This window comes from Rattus norvegicus, chromosome 3 (genome assembly GCF_036323735.1).
Source record: "Rattus norvegicus strain BN/NHsdMcwi chromosome 3, GRCr8, whole genome shotgun sequence".
Taxonomy (NCBI): domain Eukaryota; kingdom Metazoa; phylum Chordata; class Mammalia; order Rodentia; family Muridae; genus Rattus; species Rattus norvegicus.
Window position 1 is genome coordinate 174283479 of NC_086021.1, and position 16754 is coordinate 174300232.

At 54.1% G+C, this 16754-nt stretch overlaps 1 protein-coding gene across 5 annotated transcripts in view; it reads right to left on the minus strand.

Moving 5' to 3' along the window:
• Window positions 1-16754, minus strand: part of Cdh22 (cadherin 22) — a 125072-nt gene that overhangs the window by 18610 nt on the left and 89708 nt on the right. For 3 of the 5 annotated variants that reach the window (NM_019161.3, XM_039104424.2, XM_039104425.2), the window contains 4 exons: window positions 15969-16136; window positions 13135-13328; window positions 11526-11779; window positions 5910-6046 (listed from right to left, as the gene is read on the minus strand). In NM_019161.3, coding sequence (NP_062034.2) covers window positions 5910-6046; window positions 11526-11779; window positions 13135-13328; window positions 15969-16136 — 753 coding nt within the window. Of the gene's footprint in view, window positions 1-5909; window positions 6047-11525; window positions 11780-13134; window positions 13329-15968; window positions 16137-16754 lie in introns of those variants that run through there. The other 2 variants (XR_005501800.2, XM_039104426.2) reach the window with 2 other exon arrangements.

Consider the following 16754-nt stretch of genomic DNA (forward strand, 5'->3'; position numbering starts at 1 on the left):
AGGTAGAGAGCAGAGCCAGAGCCAGCAAAGGGTGTGGGGACAGCCTGAGAGGCCTCCTGGCACTTCTTGCCCTGTCCCCATGCCCTGTCTGTGGGAACAGGAGGCCCGGGCACCTTGTCTGTTCCCCTCAAGGACTTTTGTGATCTGCTTGGCTCTGGTGTGTGGAGAATGGCCTCTGCCTTTTTTGTGACTCCTGTAATAGTAGATAGACTTTGGGTGCAAGAGGGGCCTTGAACACAGTATCTCTGGGGTCTGGAGCCTCGAGACATACCCTTCCCTCGGGGCAGAGTGGGCTGAGACTCTGCAGACATCACAGTCTCTGGCCCTGTTGGTACCTGCCAAGTGCTAAGGCTTCTGAAGTTATCTCTCAGTACAAGAACTCAGTCACAGTTTCCGTACCTCTGAGAAGAGGGAGTCAGTGTCTCTTAAAGCAGCCCATCCCCAAGTCTTTCCCTAGATGGTCTGCCTGGCATCCATGCCCACCGGCCCTGTCTTGACACCGCATGGAGTTAGCAGGAGTTATCTTGCTATCTCCGGGCTCTTCTGCTCCCTTCTGTTCACCCTTCTGCAGGCTAAGAAAACCACAAACACCCCACATCTGATCGCAGCACTCTTCAGCCGGAAGACCTGCACTAGCTCCCTATCACCCCGACCTCTGGTTCCACAGTGGACACTCAAGACCCTTCCTGTGTGGGCTGGCAAATATCTGCACCTCTCTGTTCTCAGAGGGGTCTCTAAGTCTCCCAGCTTTGACTCACAGGAAGATCAAAATCCCAGCTCTTTAAAAACCTTCCTCGGGCTAGACTGTGGCTCAGAGTTTAAGAGCACTGACTGCTCTTCCAGAGGTCCTGGGTTCAATTCCCAGCAACCACAAGGTGGCTCATAACCGTCTATAACGGGATCTGGTGCTCTCTTCTGGCCTGCAGGCATATGTGCAGGCAGAATGCTATACCTAATAAATGAATAAATTTAAAAAAGCAAAAACAGGGCTGGAGAGATGGCTCAGCGGTTAAGAGCACCCGACTGCTCTTCCAGAGGTCCTGAGTTCAATTCCCAGCAACCACATGGTGGCTCACAACCATTTGTAAAGAGATCCGATGCCCTCTTCTGGTGTGTCTGAAGACAGCTGCAGTATACTTATATATAATAAATGAATAAATAAATCTTTAAAAAAAATAAAAAAGCAAAACCAGCAAAAAACTTCCTCTCCCAGAGACACACCTTGGAATCCCCTTTTTCTGTCCCTCAGTGGTGAGCCAGTCCCTCCCAAAGCACCTAGATTTCACTTTAGGTCTTCCTTGGCCTTTCCCCTGCCCCCTCCCCTGCCCTCTCCTCTGCTTTCTTCCCTGCCATCTTCCCTCCCCTCCCCTCCCCTGCCCTCTCCCCTACCCCTTCCTCTGCCCCCTCCCCTGCCTTCTCCCCTGCTCTCCAAGGAATTCAGGGAAGCCACCACCCAACTTGTTCAAGAGATCCCCCTGAGGCATTAGATAAGCAGTTAGGACTCCCTGGAGGAAGCCTGGGAGCCCTACCTCTTATGGCCTCTCCTCCTGACCTGTTCCTTCCTCAGCCTCTGTGCTCCCTCCACAGTGCTCCAAGGAACACAGGACAGAGAAAGTCAATTGGGAAGTCAATCACTCCCCCGACTTCCATTTCCTGTGTGAAATGGAGTATGGTGGAGCCGGGCCACCATCTCTGACATCCCCCTGCCTCAGATTCCTTCCGTGGCTGTTAATAACACCTGCTAAGTATCTGTCGGGCACTTTACTGGAACCAGACAAATGTGATTTCCAAACTCAGAGGGGATTTTTGTTTTATAGGTGACACTGACCAATGCTTTTGAATAAACAGAGGCCACCACAATCTGTTGTCTCTGTCCCTCCCGCCCTCCAACAGGACAAGGAGTTACAGCCAAGTTAAAGGAGGGAGACAAGGCAGGCAGAGGAGGTAGCAGCTTCCAGAGGCAGGACCACACAAAGGGAGCCTTTCTCATTGTCCCGTTCTTCCGAACGCATGTGTGAGGTGGTACTTGGTCCAGGGTGACCCTTGTGGGCTGCTCCCAACTGACCTAGGCAGCTCCTTGTCATGGCCACTCAGCCACCTTCCTTGCTGGCTAGCTGATGACCAACCCCTCTGCCCCATCCTTGGCTCTCCCAGACCCCCTCCTCCCGCAGGACTATCCCTTTACAACTGCCCTTTCCACCGTGGGATCCAGACACAAATTGTACTTTAAATTCAATATTGGTCATTAATATTTCATGATTACAAAACGTTAAAGATAATGTCAGTGGAAGGAGCGTCTGCATGGGTAGGATGGATGACTCAGAGGTTCGGGAGAGAGGAGCCAGCATACTAAGTGGGCCCAAGCCTTTGAGGTAATCCAGCGTGACAGGCGGCTGCTCTGGCTGAGGGCAACATCCTCCAAGGGGCTCACAGAGCGCTGCAGCGTGTATAAATATTTCCCCTCTGATCCTTGTCACCTCTTGTTTGTTCCGCCTGGAAGCAGGTGGGGCTGTGTGACCCCTTGCTCATCCCTGGTTGCTTCTGAGGGAGCCATGAGGACACCCCAGCAGGAAGACACAGGGTCTGAGGGTGGAGCCGTGAGGGTGCTCTATACCTGGGCTCGGGCAGACTTCTGGCATGAAGGACTGTGGTCACCCTGGGCTTGCATGGACTTGCTCTGTGGTTTGGGGCCTTAGTTTCCTCATCTGTGAAGGAGATAGGGCAACTCTGCCTTCAATAGGAATGGCTTGAAGGTGGTTGTGAGTAGGGATTATTGGACACAAATTGTGTGTGTTTGTGTATGTGTGTGTGTATGTGTGAGGGTGTGTGTTTGTGAGTTCGTGTGTGAGTGTGTTTGTGATTTTGTGTTTGTGTGAGAGTGTGTGTGCATGTCTGTGTGTTTGTGTGTACATGTGCATACGTTTGTGAGTTTGTGTATGTGTATGTGCATGTGTGTATTGGTGTGTGTGTGTGTGTGTGTGTGTGTGTGTGTGTGTTTTGCCACATTGATGCCATTGTCTTCTCTATGACTCTCTGCTTATATGTTAAGGTCGGGTCTCTCACTTGAACTCAGGTTTGCCAGTTTGACTAGTCTAGCTAGCCACTCATTCTAGAGGTTTCTTGTCTCTTCCTCATGAGTAAGTGGGATTTACAGGTGGCACTTATGACACTTATGAGGGTGCTGGAAATTTGAAATCTTGTCCTCACTGAGCCATCTCTCTAGCCCCTATGTGTGTGTGTGTGCGCGCGTGGATGTGTGTGTGTATATGTGTGTGTATGTATGTGTGTGTATGTGTGTGTCTGTGTGTGTCTGTGTGTGTCTGTGTGTGTGTCTGTGTGTATGTGTGTATGTGTATGTATGTGTGTATGTGTGTATGTGTGTGTATGTGTATGTGTGTATATGTATGTGTGTATGTGTGTGTATATGTGTGTGTGTGCATGTGCGTGTGTGTGTGTGTGTGTGTGTGTAGGGGCATGCACATGCCACAGTGTACAAGTGTGGTCAGGAGACGATTTGCAGGCATTGGTTCTCACCTTCTACCACAGGTGTCCCAGGGACTGAACTTGGTTGTCATTCTTTAAGGCAAGTGTTTTCCCTTCTGGGCCATCTTGCCAGCCCTTTACTTTGGACTCAGGGTCTCACTGAACCTAGGATTTGCCAATTCATCTAGGTTGGCACCGGGAGTTTGCTGATGTCCACCTCCTGGTGCTGGGATTATGTTATCATGTTCGCCTGTTATGTACAAACCCGGGGCCTGAGTTCGGGAAGCACTTTGTACACTGAGCCATCTCCCTAGCCCCAGTGACCAGGGTACAACAGGGGAGAGCTGAGCTCTGGAGTAGGACTGGCCAGGATAGGAAGGGGCTTCATCTGAATCTGTTTCCTCATCTACACATGGGGACCACTGTAGAACCAATACCCCTTAGACATGGGGACCCAGGGACCTCATCATTCTGAAGGGACTGGCCTCCAGTGGGAGTAGAAGGCACCACCTGCACAGTCAAGGCAGTCAGGGAAACATCAAATAAAGATCGTCTAACACAGGCTGATTTCTCTGCACTGAGAAGAGGCAGCGCTCTGTTTCCAATCGGTTAGTACAGAGGTGAGGAGTGGGCGGGTACTGTGGCCAGAGGGGCACCTCAAACCAGACTGCCTGTCTCCTTAGTCAGTCTCACTCTCATCCCTGTCGTCAGTGGGGTGAGGTGTAGAAGGCCCTGAGAGCCGAGAGGGAGGCCATGCAGCACCAGGCGCCAGATGTGTGTAGGAGGCAAACCACAGGTGAGAGAGAGCATTGGGCTTCTTAACCCAAGAAGGGACTTGCTAGTGGATGGCTGTCTGGCTGGTGACAATCTATAGGCACTTGTGCCTGGCAATCAGGCCTATGCCTTCTCTGCCCTGTCTGTCATAGAGTTTCCGTGGCAGCTGCCTTGGAGCTGGCGAGGGAGACTCAGAAGGTGGAGGAACTCTTTCCTCCCCCAGTCCAGCGCGACTTCCTCTCCAGCCACCTTTGTTCTCTCTTCCAAGCGGAGGAGAAGTGGATTCAAAGGCTCCCAGACGCCGCGCTGAGGGCTGAGCCGGCTTTGTGTTTGCCTTTAAACCGCAGTTGAAAGAGACTAAGGGAACTTCAGCCTAGGGACTTCCTAGGCCCTGCCACGGGCCAGCAGGGGCCTCCGAAGTGTGAGGAGGAAGGGAAGACGGGCACAGGGAGGAGGGGGAGGCCAGCAGGAGGGCTCCGGAGATAGGGGTCGGCTTGAGACTCAGAGATTAACAGGGTGTCTGGACTCACTCATGACGCTTCCTAGAAGCTTGCCTGACAAGCCCTGCAGAGGTGACAGGCACCATTGGAGAGCAGGTGGAAGCAGAAGAGACCTGGCTGGCATTGGCTGGCTCTGCCCAGGGTCTCTCCTCCTTTGTTCCCCACATCCCACAGCCTTACTTATGCAAATGGATATTCCAGGGTCCTCCCTTCCTTTCCCAGTTCAAACCCCACCAACCCAGAGGCTCCAAGCTAGGCCTTCACTTCCAGAAACTCCACCTGAGCATAGCCAAATTCCTTTAGTGTTTTTTGACCTCTGGACTCTTAAGCTCCTGACCCTACTCCATCAGCACCTCACCGTGCCCAGCGGCAGGGCCTGCCTCTGCACCTTCAGCTTATGCCACAAGGCAGCTTCTTCTTGCTCCCTCTCTTCCTGGTCCAGCCTGGGCTATCACCCCTCCCCCAACACTGCTGCTTCTGACCAAGCTCCCCGCCTCCTCTCAACACCCCACCACCCACCATCTATTCCGGACAGCATCATGGCTTTAATGCTCGAAGCCCTCTCCATTCTGAACTCAGGATAAGTGAAGTCCAACCCCTCCCTGCCAGCGGTGGACCACTCTGCCCTCTCCAACTATTTTGGCCTTCTGCATGGTGTCCTGATCGTCCTGAGGTCTTTGTGAAAAGATCTCCCCAGAGTAGCCTTTGCTCCAAAGGAACACTGCCAGCTGTCCTTAGTCTCCTTGGCCCTACTGTTCCTTGGGACCACGTCACATAGGCTGACATACTAAGCGCACTTTTTCTCAGTTTGTGGCTGTCTCAGTTCTCTCCTGCAAGGGCAGGGACTTACCCTCCTTTGAGAGGCTCTAGAACAGAGCTTGGCCTGACTAGATGTTCTGCGAATGAGGGAGGAAAGTTGGTCTCTACGCTGGCCCTTTCTTGTGGGTCCCACTAGATCTTCCATCCTGGAGATCTGACTTTGCCACACCCACTCCCTGGTGGGCTCTTTGCCTAGTTTTCTATTCTCTTCCCACCTCAGCCCTTGCTCCCCCACCCCACGTGACTTGACTGACAGTTCAGCCTTGGCTCTGCCCAGCCACGATTAGCCCCGCCCATTCATTTGGGCTCCTCTCCCCACGTGACCCATCTCACCTGCTTCCATGGCCAACACAGTAATGTTGTGCCAGCCGGCGGTTTCACGGTCCAGCCCCTTGCCAGTCACGATGGCGCCAGTGTCCGCATCGATGTCGAAGATCTGCTCCAAATCCGAGTCTCGGTCAATGGCGTACCTGAGTCAGGGGCAGGGTTGGGCTGATCAAACGTGTCCCATGCCAGGAGCCTGAGCCCATGATCTCTCTAGTTCACCCTACTCCAAGAGAGGGACCAACCCCTGGAGACACAGAGATGGAAAGTGTCCTGGCTTAGTGTCCCCTTGGAGCTGTGCCTGCTGGATGTCAGGGGCCGGGGCGGTCATTCTGAGTCTGTTTCCTTGGACGGTCAGTGGGACTATGAACTTGTACCCTACAGATGTGGAGAGGGCTGGAGACCACGTTCCTGGTACATAGTCACAAATGTCTTTCTCTGCTTTCCTAAAATAGGAGACCTCAGATTTGGGTTTCACGGTGAGAGGGGGACTGAAGGGGCATTTGGGGTTGCAGAGGCGGCTGAGGACTGACTGCTCAGGGAAATGCAAAGGGTATAAAATGGCGCTGGAGGTGGGGAGAGGTACTTAGGACCAGGAGTTGGGGTTGTGAGAATTTTTAGCAGGAGAGAAGGTAGAGGCAGCTTAGAATGTGTCTGGAGCCATGTGGACCCCCAGAACCAGGGCAGCTGAGCCAGTGCTGGGAGGGTCTGAGGCTGGCCCTGCTCCTCCAGGCTGCACAGCGCTTTTGCTAATCTACAGCTTTTCAGTTGCCGCGTGAAAAAGCCCTTTGTTCCGCCTTCTTCCCAGGCCTTTGTGCTTCGGCTCCAGGCCTGAAAGGCCCGTGTCCAACACATGTCTCAGGCGGCGGAGGCCCAGAGAGGCCCCGCCAGCGCCCGCCGCCACTTCCCGCACTGATAACACAGGCGGGGTGCCGTGGCTACACACAGACAAAGGCCTGGCATGCAGGCAAAGGCGCATTGTGCAGTCAGGATAAAGCAGCCAGGGAGGGAGGGAAGCCCTTGCCTTTGCTCTTCCCTCAAACCCAGAGAGGGAAACTGAGGACCAGGGGAGCAATGGTTGCAGGGCTCAGGGCCTGGAAAGGTGGCCTTTGGAGAAGCCTATGCTGGTTCCATGATCAAAATCTCTCTGGATCTCAATTTCCCCCGTCTCTTCCACGGAGACAATGACAGCTGCACAGGTCTGCGCACACTGTGTGCATTTCCTGTCACTTGTGTGCCCGGTGTGACCTTGAACCAGTCTTCCACCCCCTTAGTCTGTTTATGTATCCAATTCAGAGCCACCTGGCATCCTGGTGCGGATTGGGTGAACTGAGGGGAGGGAATTTCCTGTTTGCTGTTTCGGGGCGGGGCGAAGGCATGTGGCAAACTGTAGAGTGATGTGCCACAGGCAGTGTGGATTTCTTTTCCCCCTTGATTTTATCTTTATTTCACGTGCTTTGGTGTTTTGTCTGCGTGCATGTCTGTGGAGGGTGGAACTGGAGCCGCAGACAGGCGTGAGCCGCGTGGGTTGTTGGGAACTGAATTCAGGGCCTCTGGAAGTGCAGCCAGCGCTCTTAACCACTCTCTCTGGCCCCAGAGTGGATTTCTAAAAGCGTGTGAATGTGCCTATGCTTGTGAGGGGTAGGGGTGGGGGAGGGCATTGGGTCTCTTCCCCTGCTATGCTCTACCTTATTCTCTTCTGACAAGGTCCAAACCCGAGCTCGTTGCACATGGCCACACGTGGGTTTTTCCATGGCTGTGGAGGATTTTGAGCTCTCCCTACCCTCCAGCCATTGCTGCTCCCTGTCCTGGATTGCTGAGTGTCCTGGCCAGGGTGCTGACCTGGAAGTTCAGACTCCAACTGACCCCCTTTCCCTGGCACGCACCAGACACTTCTGAGATTACCGTTTGCCAGCCATCCTCTGCCCTACCCTGCCCTTTGGGACCTGAGCATCCAACAAAAGCCTCCTCTGGGTTACTGAAGGTTGTAAGAGAACGGGACCCTGCCAGAAATCCCATAAGCTGCTGTCATCACCCGGCTTTGCTGAGGAGGGCACTGAGGCCGCCAGGATAAACTCTCTGAGGGCAGCTGTTGCAGGCTGCGTCACGCACTAGGCACGATTCTTCTTGCCAGGCTCCGAGTCTCAGCCTTGAGCTTATCTTCTCGAGGGAGCCTGTCTTTCTCTACAGGAAGGTGCGTGCGGATCAGCCGCGCTCCTCTCAGCTGAGGGTGCTACGTACATAGACTGCACCCACCCGGAGGTGGGACTCTAGACCCAGAATTCTTTGGGGCTGGCAGAACTAACCAAAGACAGCCTCAGTGGACAGAGCTTGTGTCTCCTTGGTCCTGTTCTGACCCTGGCAGGTATTTGCAGGGGAGAGGGGTAAAACAAGACCCTGGGTGTTGCTCAGCTAAAAGGAATCCTGGAGAGCCCTGCCCCTTTGCAGATAGAGGGGTGGAATGGAGACAGGACTGAGGGGAGGTGGTTTGATATTTGTTATTGGAAGGGAATGAAGGCACGTGGCAAACTGTAGAGAGATGTGCCATGGGCGCTGTGAATTTTTATAACGTGTGTGTCTATGTTTTCCAATAAGCCATTTAAGCTTTGACCTCATCAATAAATTCATCCTTCGATGAGGTTAGCACCCCTACAATCCAATGCCCCCTTCTCCTCCCTCTCTACTCTTTTCCTCTTCCCTTCCTGTCTCCCCCACTTCTCTCCGCCTCCCCCATTCCTCTCCGTTCTTTTGCCCCCCTCCCCCACTTCCTCCAGGTTTTTTCCTTTTGTTCCTCTTAGAGGAGATGACAGAGGCTGGAGCCTAAGAATAGGCAGCTGTCCCCAAAGCCACGGGGTGGGGGCGCTACGGGGGGGCACCATTAAGTAGTTAAGACTTGAGCAACAGGCCTCAGCCCTGGCTGGCTGGCTTCTGGCAGTGGGAACCAGTGAGTGAGTGAGTGGGAGGGCGCCCTGTGTGGCAAGAACTGACGGCCAGGCAAGGAAGCCGGTTTACTTCCTGTGCATGCACAGGGCCATGGGTCCTGTCTGAGCTGTGTGCAGGAGTATATGCTGTGTGTGACTGGGAGTGGTGTGTGTGTGTGTGTGTGTGTGTGTGACAGTGTGTGTAACAGTATGTGTGTGACAGTTTGTGTGTGTGTGACAGTTTGTGTGTGTGTGACAGTGTGTGTGTGACAGTGTGTGTGTGACAGTATGTGTGAGTATGTGTGTGACTGTGTGTGACACTGTGTGTATGTGACAGCATGTGTGGCAGTGTTGTGACAGTATTGTGACAGTGTGTGTGACAGTATGTGTGTGACAGTTTGTGTGTGTGTGTGACAGTGTGTGTGTGACAGTATGTGTGAGTATGTGTGTGACTGTGTGTGACACTGTGTATGTGACAGCATGTGTGGCAGTGTTGTGACAGTATTGTGACAGTGTGTGTGACAGTATGTGTGAAAGTGTGTGTGACAGTATATGTGTGACATTGTGTGTGACAGTGTGTCTGTGACAGTGTGTGTGACAGTGTTGTGACAGTGTGTGTGACAGTATGTGTGACTGTGTGTTACAGTATGTGTGTGACAGTGTGCGACAGTGTGTGTGACAGTGTTTGTGACTGTGTGTGTGACAGCGTGTGTGGCAGTGTTGTGACAATATTGTGACAGTGTGTGTGATAGTGTGTGACAGTATGTATGACAGTGTGACAGTATGTGTGTGACAGTGTATGTGTGTGATAGTGTGTGTGTGACAGTGTGTGTGTGACAGTGTTGTGACAGTGTGTGTGACATGTGTGTGACAGTGTTGTGACAGTGTGTATGACAGTGTGTGTGTGACAGTGTATGTGACAGTGTGTTGAAGCTGGACCGGCAAAGGCTTGAGCATTCGTGGCTCTACTCTGGCTCTGTGACCAGGGCCTCCACCCCTAGACAAGTCCCTCCTTTGAGCCACAGTCAGCGTACTGTATCAGGTTCTCACTCAGGAGCCCATTTCATTTCCCCATTCTAGGAACTGATGGGCGTTCTGTCTGCTCACCTCAGGACTTTTGCCCTTTCCATTCTTCCTCCCTGGAAAGCCATCCCCACATCTCACAATGTCCCAGCCCCCCAACCCCAGGAGCCTACCCACTCCATGCAAAGTGACCCCCTGTGACCCCAAAACATCTTCACAGCTTCTATCAGTACTTAATAACTGTTGATGCGGGCAGGATCCTGTCTTAGCACGTGCGACAGTGACCCTTCAGCCCTCTGAAGACCCTTCTCTGCTGCACACAGTCCAGCCCTGGCCTTGTTTCTGAGGTCTGAGCCCCACAGTCAGGGAACTCTGCCCTGGAACTGCCCTTGGCTGAGTCCCCAGGCCTGGCTCAGAGCTGTGCAGAGGAAGCCGGGTGAATGTTTGCGGTGCTAAATTGGACCTGTCTCAAGCTCCCTGCGGGCTCTTCCACATCTGAGGCGCACCAGAGAAGGGGCCCAGCACAGGGAGATGAAGGGGGGTGAGACGCAGGTTTCAAAGTCTGTCCCTTCAGCAGGGATGAAAGAGGAGAGGGAATGGAGGAGAACGGAAAGCAAAGCAGAGAGGAGGGAGCTGTGGATGGGAACTGACCGCCCCCCTCGTCCTCCCCCCCCCCCCCCCCGTGATGCTTACACAAGCCGACCTGCTCTGGTCTCCAGTTTTCTGACAAACAGGGGTGACACTGCCCTTTCTGAAGAAGGCCAGCAGGAGGCCAAGTAGCATTTAAAGGCTATGCCTGGTGCGGGGGAGGCAAGGGGCTATGGCTGTATCCTGGGCTTCTGCTTGAAAGGTGAGGGCCTACCCCATCTGTGAGGCCCTGGTGCCTTGCTCCTTTCTGTAAACTACAGCCACAGGCTCCTGACATCGCACAAACATTCCTCTACCAGAGTTCCCACCCTGACCAGACTTGGAAGCCCAGCTCAGGTCTATTTCCTCAACTCCAAGAATTCTTCCCAGATCTCTGAGGCTGTCTCTCGGTCTGACAGACTATGGTAGCTAAGTGAGATGGGATCTTTGCATGTCATAGGCTAAGCTGGCCTGGCGTGTGAGGTTGTGCAGGCCGGGCCTGGCATGGTTCTAACAGGTCTGTTAAGATAGATGATGGAGGACCGTCATCCCTCAGAACCGCACAATACAATCCTGTGAGGACAGAGGCAAGGAGGGCTAGCCAGGGCTCTCGCTAGTTTGGGCGGAGCTGTGACCACAGCTAGGGAGGGAGTACAGGGAGCGGGAGGAGGCTGATTACATTTTAAAGTAGAGGTTAGTATGTGGGTTTGGGGAGGGGCACGTGACCTAACGAAGGACAGAAGAGCTCCTTGGAAGGCTGACTCAAGAAAACAGGGGCCAGTTTTGCTTGGTTTTGATCCTTCTGAACGTGGGGGTTGGGGTGTCCAGTGAGACCTGAGGTGGGTTAGAGAGAGGAGGAAGTGATCAGAGAGCTCCTCCGGCAGTCTGGGCACTGACTCCTTCTTGGTCCCTGTCTTGCCTGGAACTGCCCCCTCTCTGTTTCCTGGGCTCTTTGGCTCCCAGTATCTCCCTTCCTCCCCACTGCTCTTAGTCTGCTGGGGTGGTGCATGGCAGGACAGCAGGCAGCAGGCGTGGCCCCGGGCGGGGGTCTCACCGGACGGGCCGGTTGGCGGCGTCGGGGTCCCGCGCCGTCACCACGCCGACCAGGGAGCCCACCTGCGCGTCCTCCTGCACCTCCAGTAGGCCGGAGGGTGGCCGGAACTCGGGGGGCTCATCCACATCGGTCACGGCCACGCGCACGATTGCCTGGTCTCGGAATGTGCCCAGGTCGGCGAAGCGGGGGTCCACAAACTTGTTGAGGGCTTCCAGTACCACTGTGTGGACCTGCTGCGACTCGAAGTCCAGGTGCTGGGGGAGGCGGAGAGGGGCGGGGTCAGTGACGGGGCTGATGGGTGATGGCATTGTCAGGAAGAGGGGACACAACCAGCCTGCAGCCAAGGTCACGCACGACTGGCTCAGCCCACCATAGTGCTAGCTGTTAGAGGCCCAGATCAACGCTTTCCGGTGTTAGAGGAGCTCCTAGGGAACTGCTTTTGCCTAGAAACACACGGGCATCACTTTAAAAGGTGCCTGTCCCCAGGTTTCTTCCACTCATTCCGTTTTCAGCAGTCACTCCGTTTAATAGCGTCTTAGGAGCGATTTTCTTTTACCTATGAGGAAATCGGGGCCAGAAAGGGGCAGCAACACCTTGAGCAGGTCAAGCCAGAATGGCTCCCAAAGAGACGTGGGGACACAGATTTGAAGTATGCAGCCCTGGCTTCCAGTCATGGCTGTCTGCAGCCAGTTGTGAGGTGATTATGGACAAACAGACCTTTTCAGCTTTGGGCAAGCGAATGAGGCTTCCCAGCGAAAGAGAGCACCTTGGCCCTGAGCTTGGCTCTAGCCTTCCTGCAAAGATGAACTCAATGGCACAGCTTTCGTCACTATGGTCACGTGGTGGTGTCACACGGGGCTCCTTCCTCAACAGCCCCGAGTCCCCTCTTTCTCTGTCTCTTTGCCTAAGCAATCAGGATGCAAGGAGTTGGGTGCTGGCCTAGGAATAAGTGATGGCTTCTAAAGCCAGACCACACATCGGGCGGGGCTCGCCAGGTTCCGGAGTCATTGCCTGCTCCAGAGACACCTCAGGCGCCCACTGGAGCCACCAGACGGCAGATGGTGGGGATGAGAGAAAATTAGCATCGGAGACGAGTTCCGGTGCTGTGGGCTCTAGAAAACTGGAGTGCTCTGGGCTCTCTGGGCCCCATCCCCCTTTTGTGACAGGGGCCCTGTCTTACAGTTGGGGCACATGAGGATCAAAAAAACCTGAAAGCCAACTGGATTTGCAGCCAGAGCCCTGAGCTTGTGTACCTACTGGGCTGTCCCAGTTGAGTGACTTTGGCAGGGCATGACCTCTCGGAGGCACACAGAGGTCTGCAACACCACGTGGGCCAGAGCAGGGGAGTCAGGCCTTCCACTGGGGAGCATGTTTGAGGCCATAGCCCTCAATGCTCGGCATCCTGAATGGTTGCAGCAAGGCCAAGTCCAGGAAGACAGATCTGCACAACCTTGGGTAGATCACTTATCTCCTCTCAGCCTCGTTTTATCTCTCGTGAACTGGGAATGAGACACCAAGCCCTCAACTCTGGAGGGGGAAGGTGGGGTCCCCTCACTGCCACAGCTGGCCCTGGCACCTGCCTTCCTACCCTCCCCAAGGCAGCCCGTACCTTCTGCACCACTATGATGGCCTCCTGAGTGTCGCTGTCCGTGGTGACCTTGAATGCGTCTCCTCCACTGCCACTCTCTTCTCTCAGGTGATAAGTCATGTCTGTGTTCTCGCCCACATCTGAGTCCTCCGCCTTCACTCGGCCTACGGCTGTGCCGATGGGCGCTGACTCCTGTATGCTGAACTGGTACATCTCTGTGGGGAACATGTAGGCCTTTGCCAGAGCTGAGGAGAGGAGGAGGGGCCTGGGTGTGCCGGGGTGGGGTTGGATCTACAAGGGCATGGTTCCCTGGCCAGGTGGGAATTACAGACTGCAATGTCCCCCGTCCTCTGAAGAAGGGCAGAAGTCTCTTGCTCCAACCCAGGCTTCCTGGTTGATGGTATGGGGCCAACCCTGCTATCTTTGAGGTCTTTTTCTTCACCTGACCAACAAGGGGGAGAGAGGGGCCTTACAATGAAGATTCAGTGTTGGAGCTTGTACCTCTGAGCTTTAGTTCGCTTATCTGTGAAATGGGAGGAACACCCTAATAGCAGTGTTGCTATGACAACATAGATGCCGCTGTCTGTGAGGTATAGAGTACCATGTACTGGAGTACGCAGAAGTGACTGGCTTCTCATACTGATGGCCTCTGTGTCACCCCTGAGAACCTCTGGTGTCCCAGACAGTGTACAGTATAAGAGGGCAGTGCCCCGCTGAGAAAGCGGGGAGGGCATGAGCCTGAGGCGGCAGATAGCTGGGAAAACACGTCCCAGACAGAGGAGACAGCAGGTGCGAGCACTCTGGAGCGAACACTATCTGGCAGGGGTGACCCCATGAGTGAAGGGGAGACAGATGACGTGCCAGCAGCATTCTGCCTTCTGACCAGAGCCAACGTCAAGGTGAGAGGGCCCGGATGAATGATGTTCAGCCTAGGTGAAGTTTGGGAGTTGGATTCTTGGTGCCACCAAATGCCTGGGGACCTCTGTGTGGAGTGACTACCTCTTTCTCATGTTCACACAGCAACCTGGAGAGGATTCTTGCTCTGATCTCTCCATAGCTCCCCAATGCCCTTGGGACTCTCCCTGCATCTTCAGCTGCTCCTTTCTCTCCCAGGACCCCAAGAACATTCTAACAGGTGCTACTGTCTTTCTCTCAAATTCTCTCCCATCTGGGCTGAGTGCGTGCTGTGGGAGACGGGGCATGGCTGTCAGTCGCCAAGTGCAGCAAGTTGTCTCCTGAGTGGGCTGTGTTGGTGAGCGACACAGCCTGCCCCACAACATGCAGAGTATTGGTAGCTAAGGAGGAAAGAAATAAAAGCCAGCTGCAGTTACAAATGGCAGTCTCCAGATTCTTCCAAAGAGTCTGAAAGCATCCGGTGTTGGTGGGGATGTGGTACAAGGGGCACGCACATTGATTCACGAGGAAACACTTCCCGGCAACACTAGAGAAGTGTTTGTGCATGGCCACTGGGAAACACGGGCAACTAGGTTCAAAGTGCACAAGTTCAAAGCTGCCCGTGTCTGACAGGATAGATCCGTGGTGAATACCATACAGCAAGGAAAAGGAGCACGGCTAGAAGAAACAACCTGAGATTGGGAACAGAATTTTGAAAGTCAAAGGCACACACAGCGCTTTATACCATATGGCTTCACATATCTGAGGTTTACAACGGGGCCGACTTAGAGTGTTTGACGATGTGTAGAGATGAGATCGGACTCTCAGAAAGGCGTAGAAGGGAGTGTTGGCTGGTACTGTTGAAGAGGGAAGATACTGGGGAAGGCACACGGGGGATTCTGGGACCTGCTGGTAGGGCTCATGGCCTTTCTATTTTCTGCCTGTCTTTATAGTCACAATAAAGGAACAAGGACAGGAGGGAAAGAAAGAAGGGAAGGAGGGAGAGATAGAAGGAAGAACAGGAGGAAGGAAGACAGGAATGCACGTAGCAACTTTTCTGGTTGGGTCTCCTCTTTGGTCTGCCCCTCATGCACAGCCTGCTGCCCAGAGCCTGTAACTGATGGCTGGCCTGGAGTTTTCCCTTTGGGAACCAGAGTGCTGTGGCCTGCCTGCCTGCCTGCCTGCCTGCCTCTGGGCCCGGTGTCATTATCCTGTGCTGGGGCACACCCCGTGCTGAATGGCTGAGGTGGTAGGCAGCTGTGAGCTCAGCTAAGGGATTGGATTCGCTTATCTTGTGGGGGTCAGTCCCCTGTGGCAGGGCCTAATATGAGAGCAGCAGACCTCGGGTAATGACTCGCCTGATAGCAATCAGCCGACTCTTGGTGGCATTCCGTCTCTGCCAGCTGCAGCTTTGCAGTGCTGGCGGGGCCTGAGCCTGGGCCAGCCTGCCCCGGCGAGCCAGGCGAGGGCCTGATCCAGAGAGGGCCCCTATCCCAACTTGTGCCCGAAGAGGCGAGCCTCCCAAATCATCGGCACAGACCAGTAGCCTCCAGGCTCCAGGAAGAGAGAGACCTTGTCCTCAGACTCAGTTTCCCTGGGCTTAACTATGGGTGTCCCTTTGCCTGGGGCAGTGGCTGTGAACCTTCAACCCATCTTTACAAGCTTGGGTCATGGATCCAGCAGTAGCTAAGAGGCCCTGACGTCCACCAAGAGGAAAAATAGGTTGGTAGAGTGAGCAGGAGCTTCTCAGATGGGGAAGCCACAGCAATCCTTCTGTCTGTAAAAACAGACTGGCCGGGGTTTCCCTCTGTGAGAGGCAGACTTGAGGGACAACAGGGTGAGTGGGGACACAGGAACACCCATATGGCAGTCTCCCTTCAGTCAGGAAGCTTCAAGGGAAGCAGGGCCGGTAGGTGCTCATGCAGAGTGATAGAAAGGTACACACTTGTAGCCCTCCTTACTTTGTGGAAAGCGGGGTGGGTTGTCGTTGACATCAGTAACCACGATGGTCACTGTAGTGGAGCCTGAGAGGCCGCCCAGCTGGCCTGCCATGTCCGTGGCTTGGATTACCACCTCGTAGCGTTCCTGGCTCTCACGGTCGAGGTCAGGCACTGCTGTCCGGATCACACCTGTGGGCAAGGGAGAGTGGGGACATGGTGGCAGACTCTGGTGGGGCTAAAGCATGCCTCAGTCATGCTTGGCTGTGTATTGAAGGTCAAGAGAGAGACATGGGTGCAAAAGTAACATGTGGGGTGATGGTTTGAGGATAGCTCCCAAAGGTTATCTATTTTCATGTGTGGTCCCACTTGGTGGAACTGTTTGGGAAGAGTTAAGAGGTGTGGCCTTGTTGGAGGAGGTGTGGCCTTGTTGGAGGAGGCATGGCCTTGTTGGAGGTGTGGCCTTGTTGGAGGAGGCGTGGCCTTGTTGGAGGAGGTGTGTTAAGGCTTTGAGGTTTCAAAAATACAAGTCATTTCCAGTTAGTTTTCTGCTTCTGTTTATGAACCAGATGAGCTCTCAGCTACTACTCCAGTGCCATGTCTGCCTGCCTGCTGCTGCTATGGTTCTTACCATGATGGGCATGGACTCTAACCGTCTGGAGCTGTGAGTCCCAATTAAATGCTCCGGGTGGGGGTTGTTTGACAGGGTCTCTCTAGATAGCCCTGGCTGCCCTGGACCTCACTATGTAGACCAAGCTGGCCTCGAACTCACATAAATCCACCTGCCTCTGCCTCCTGAGTGCTGGGATT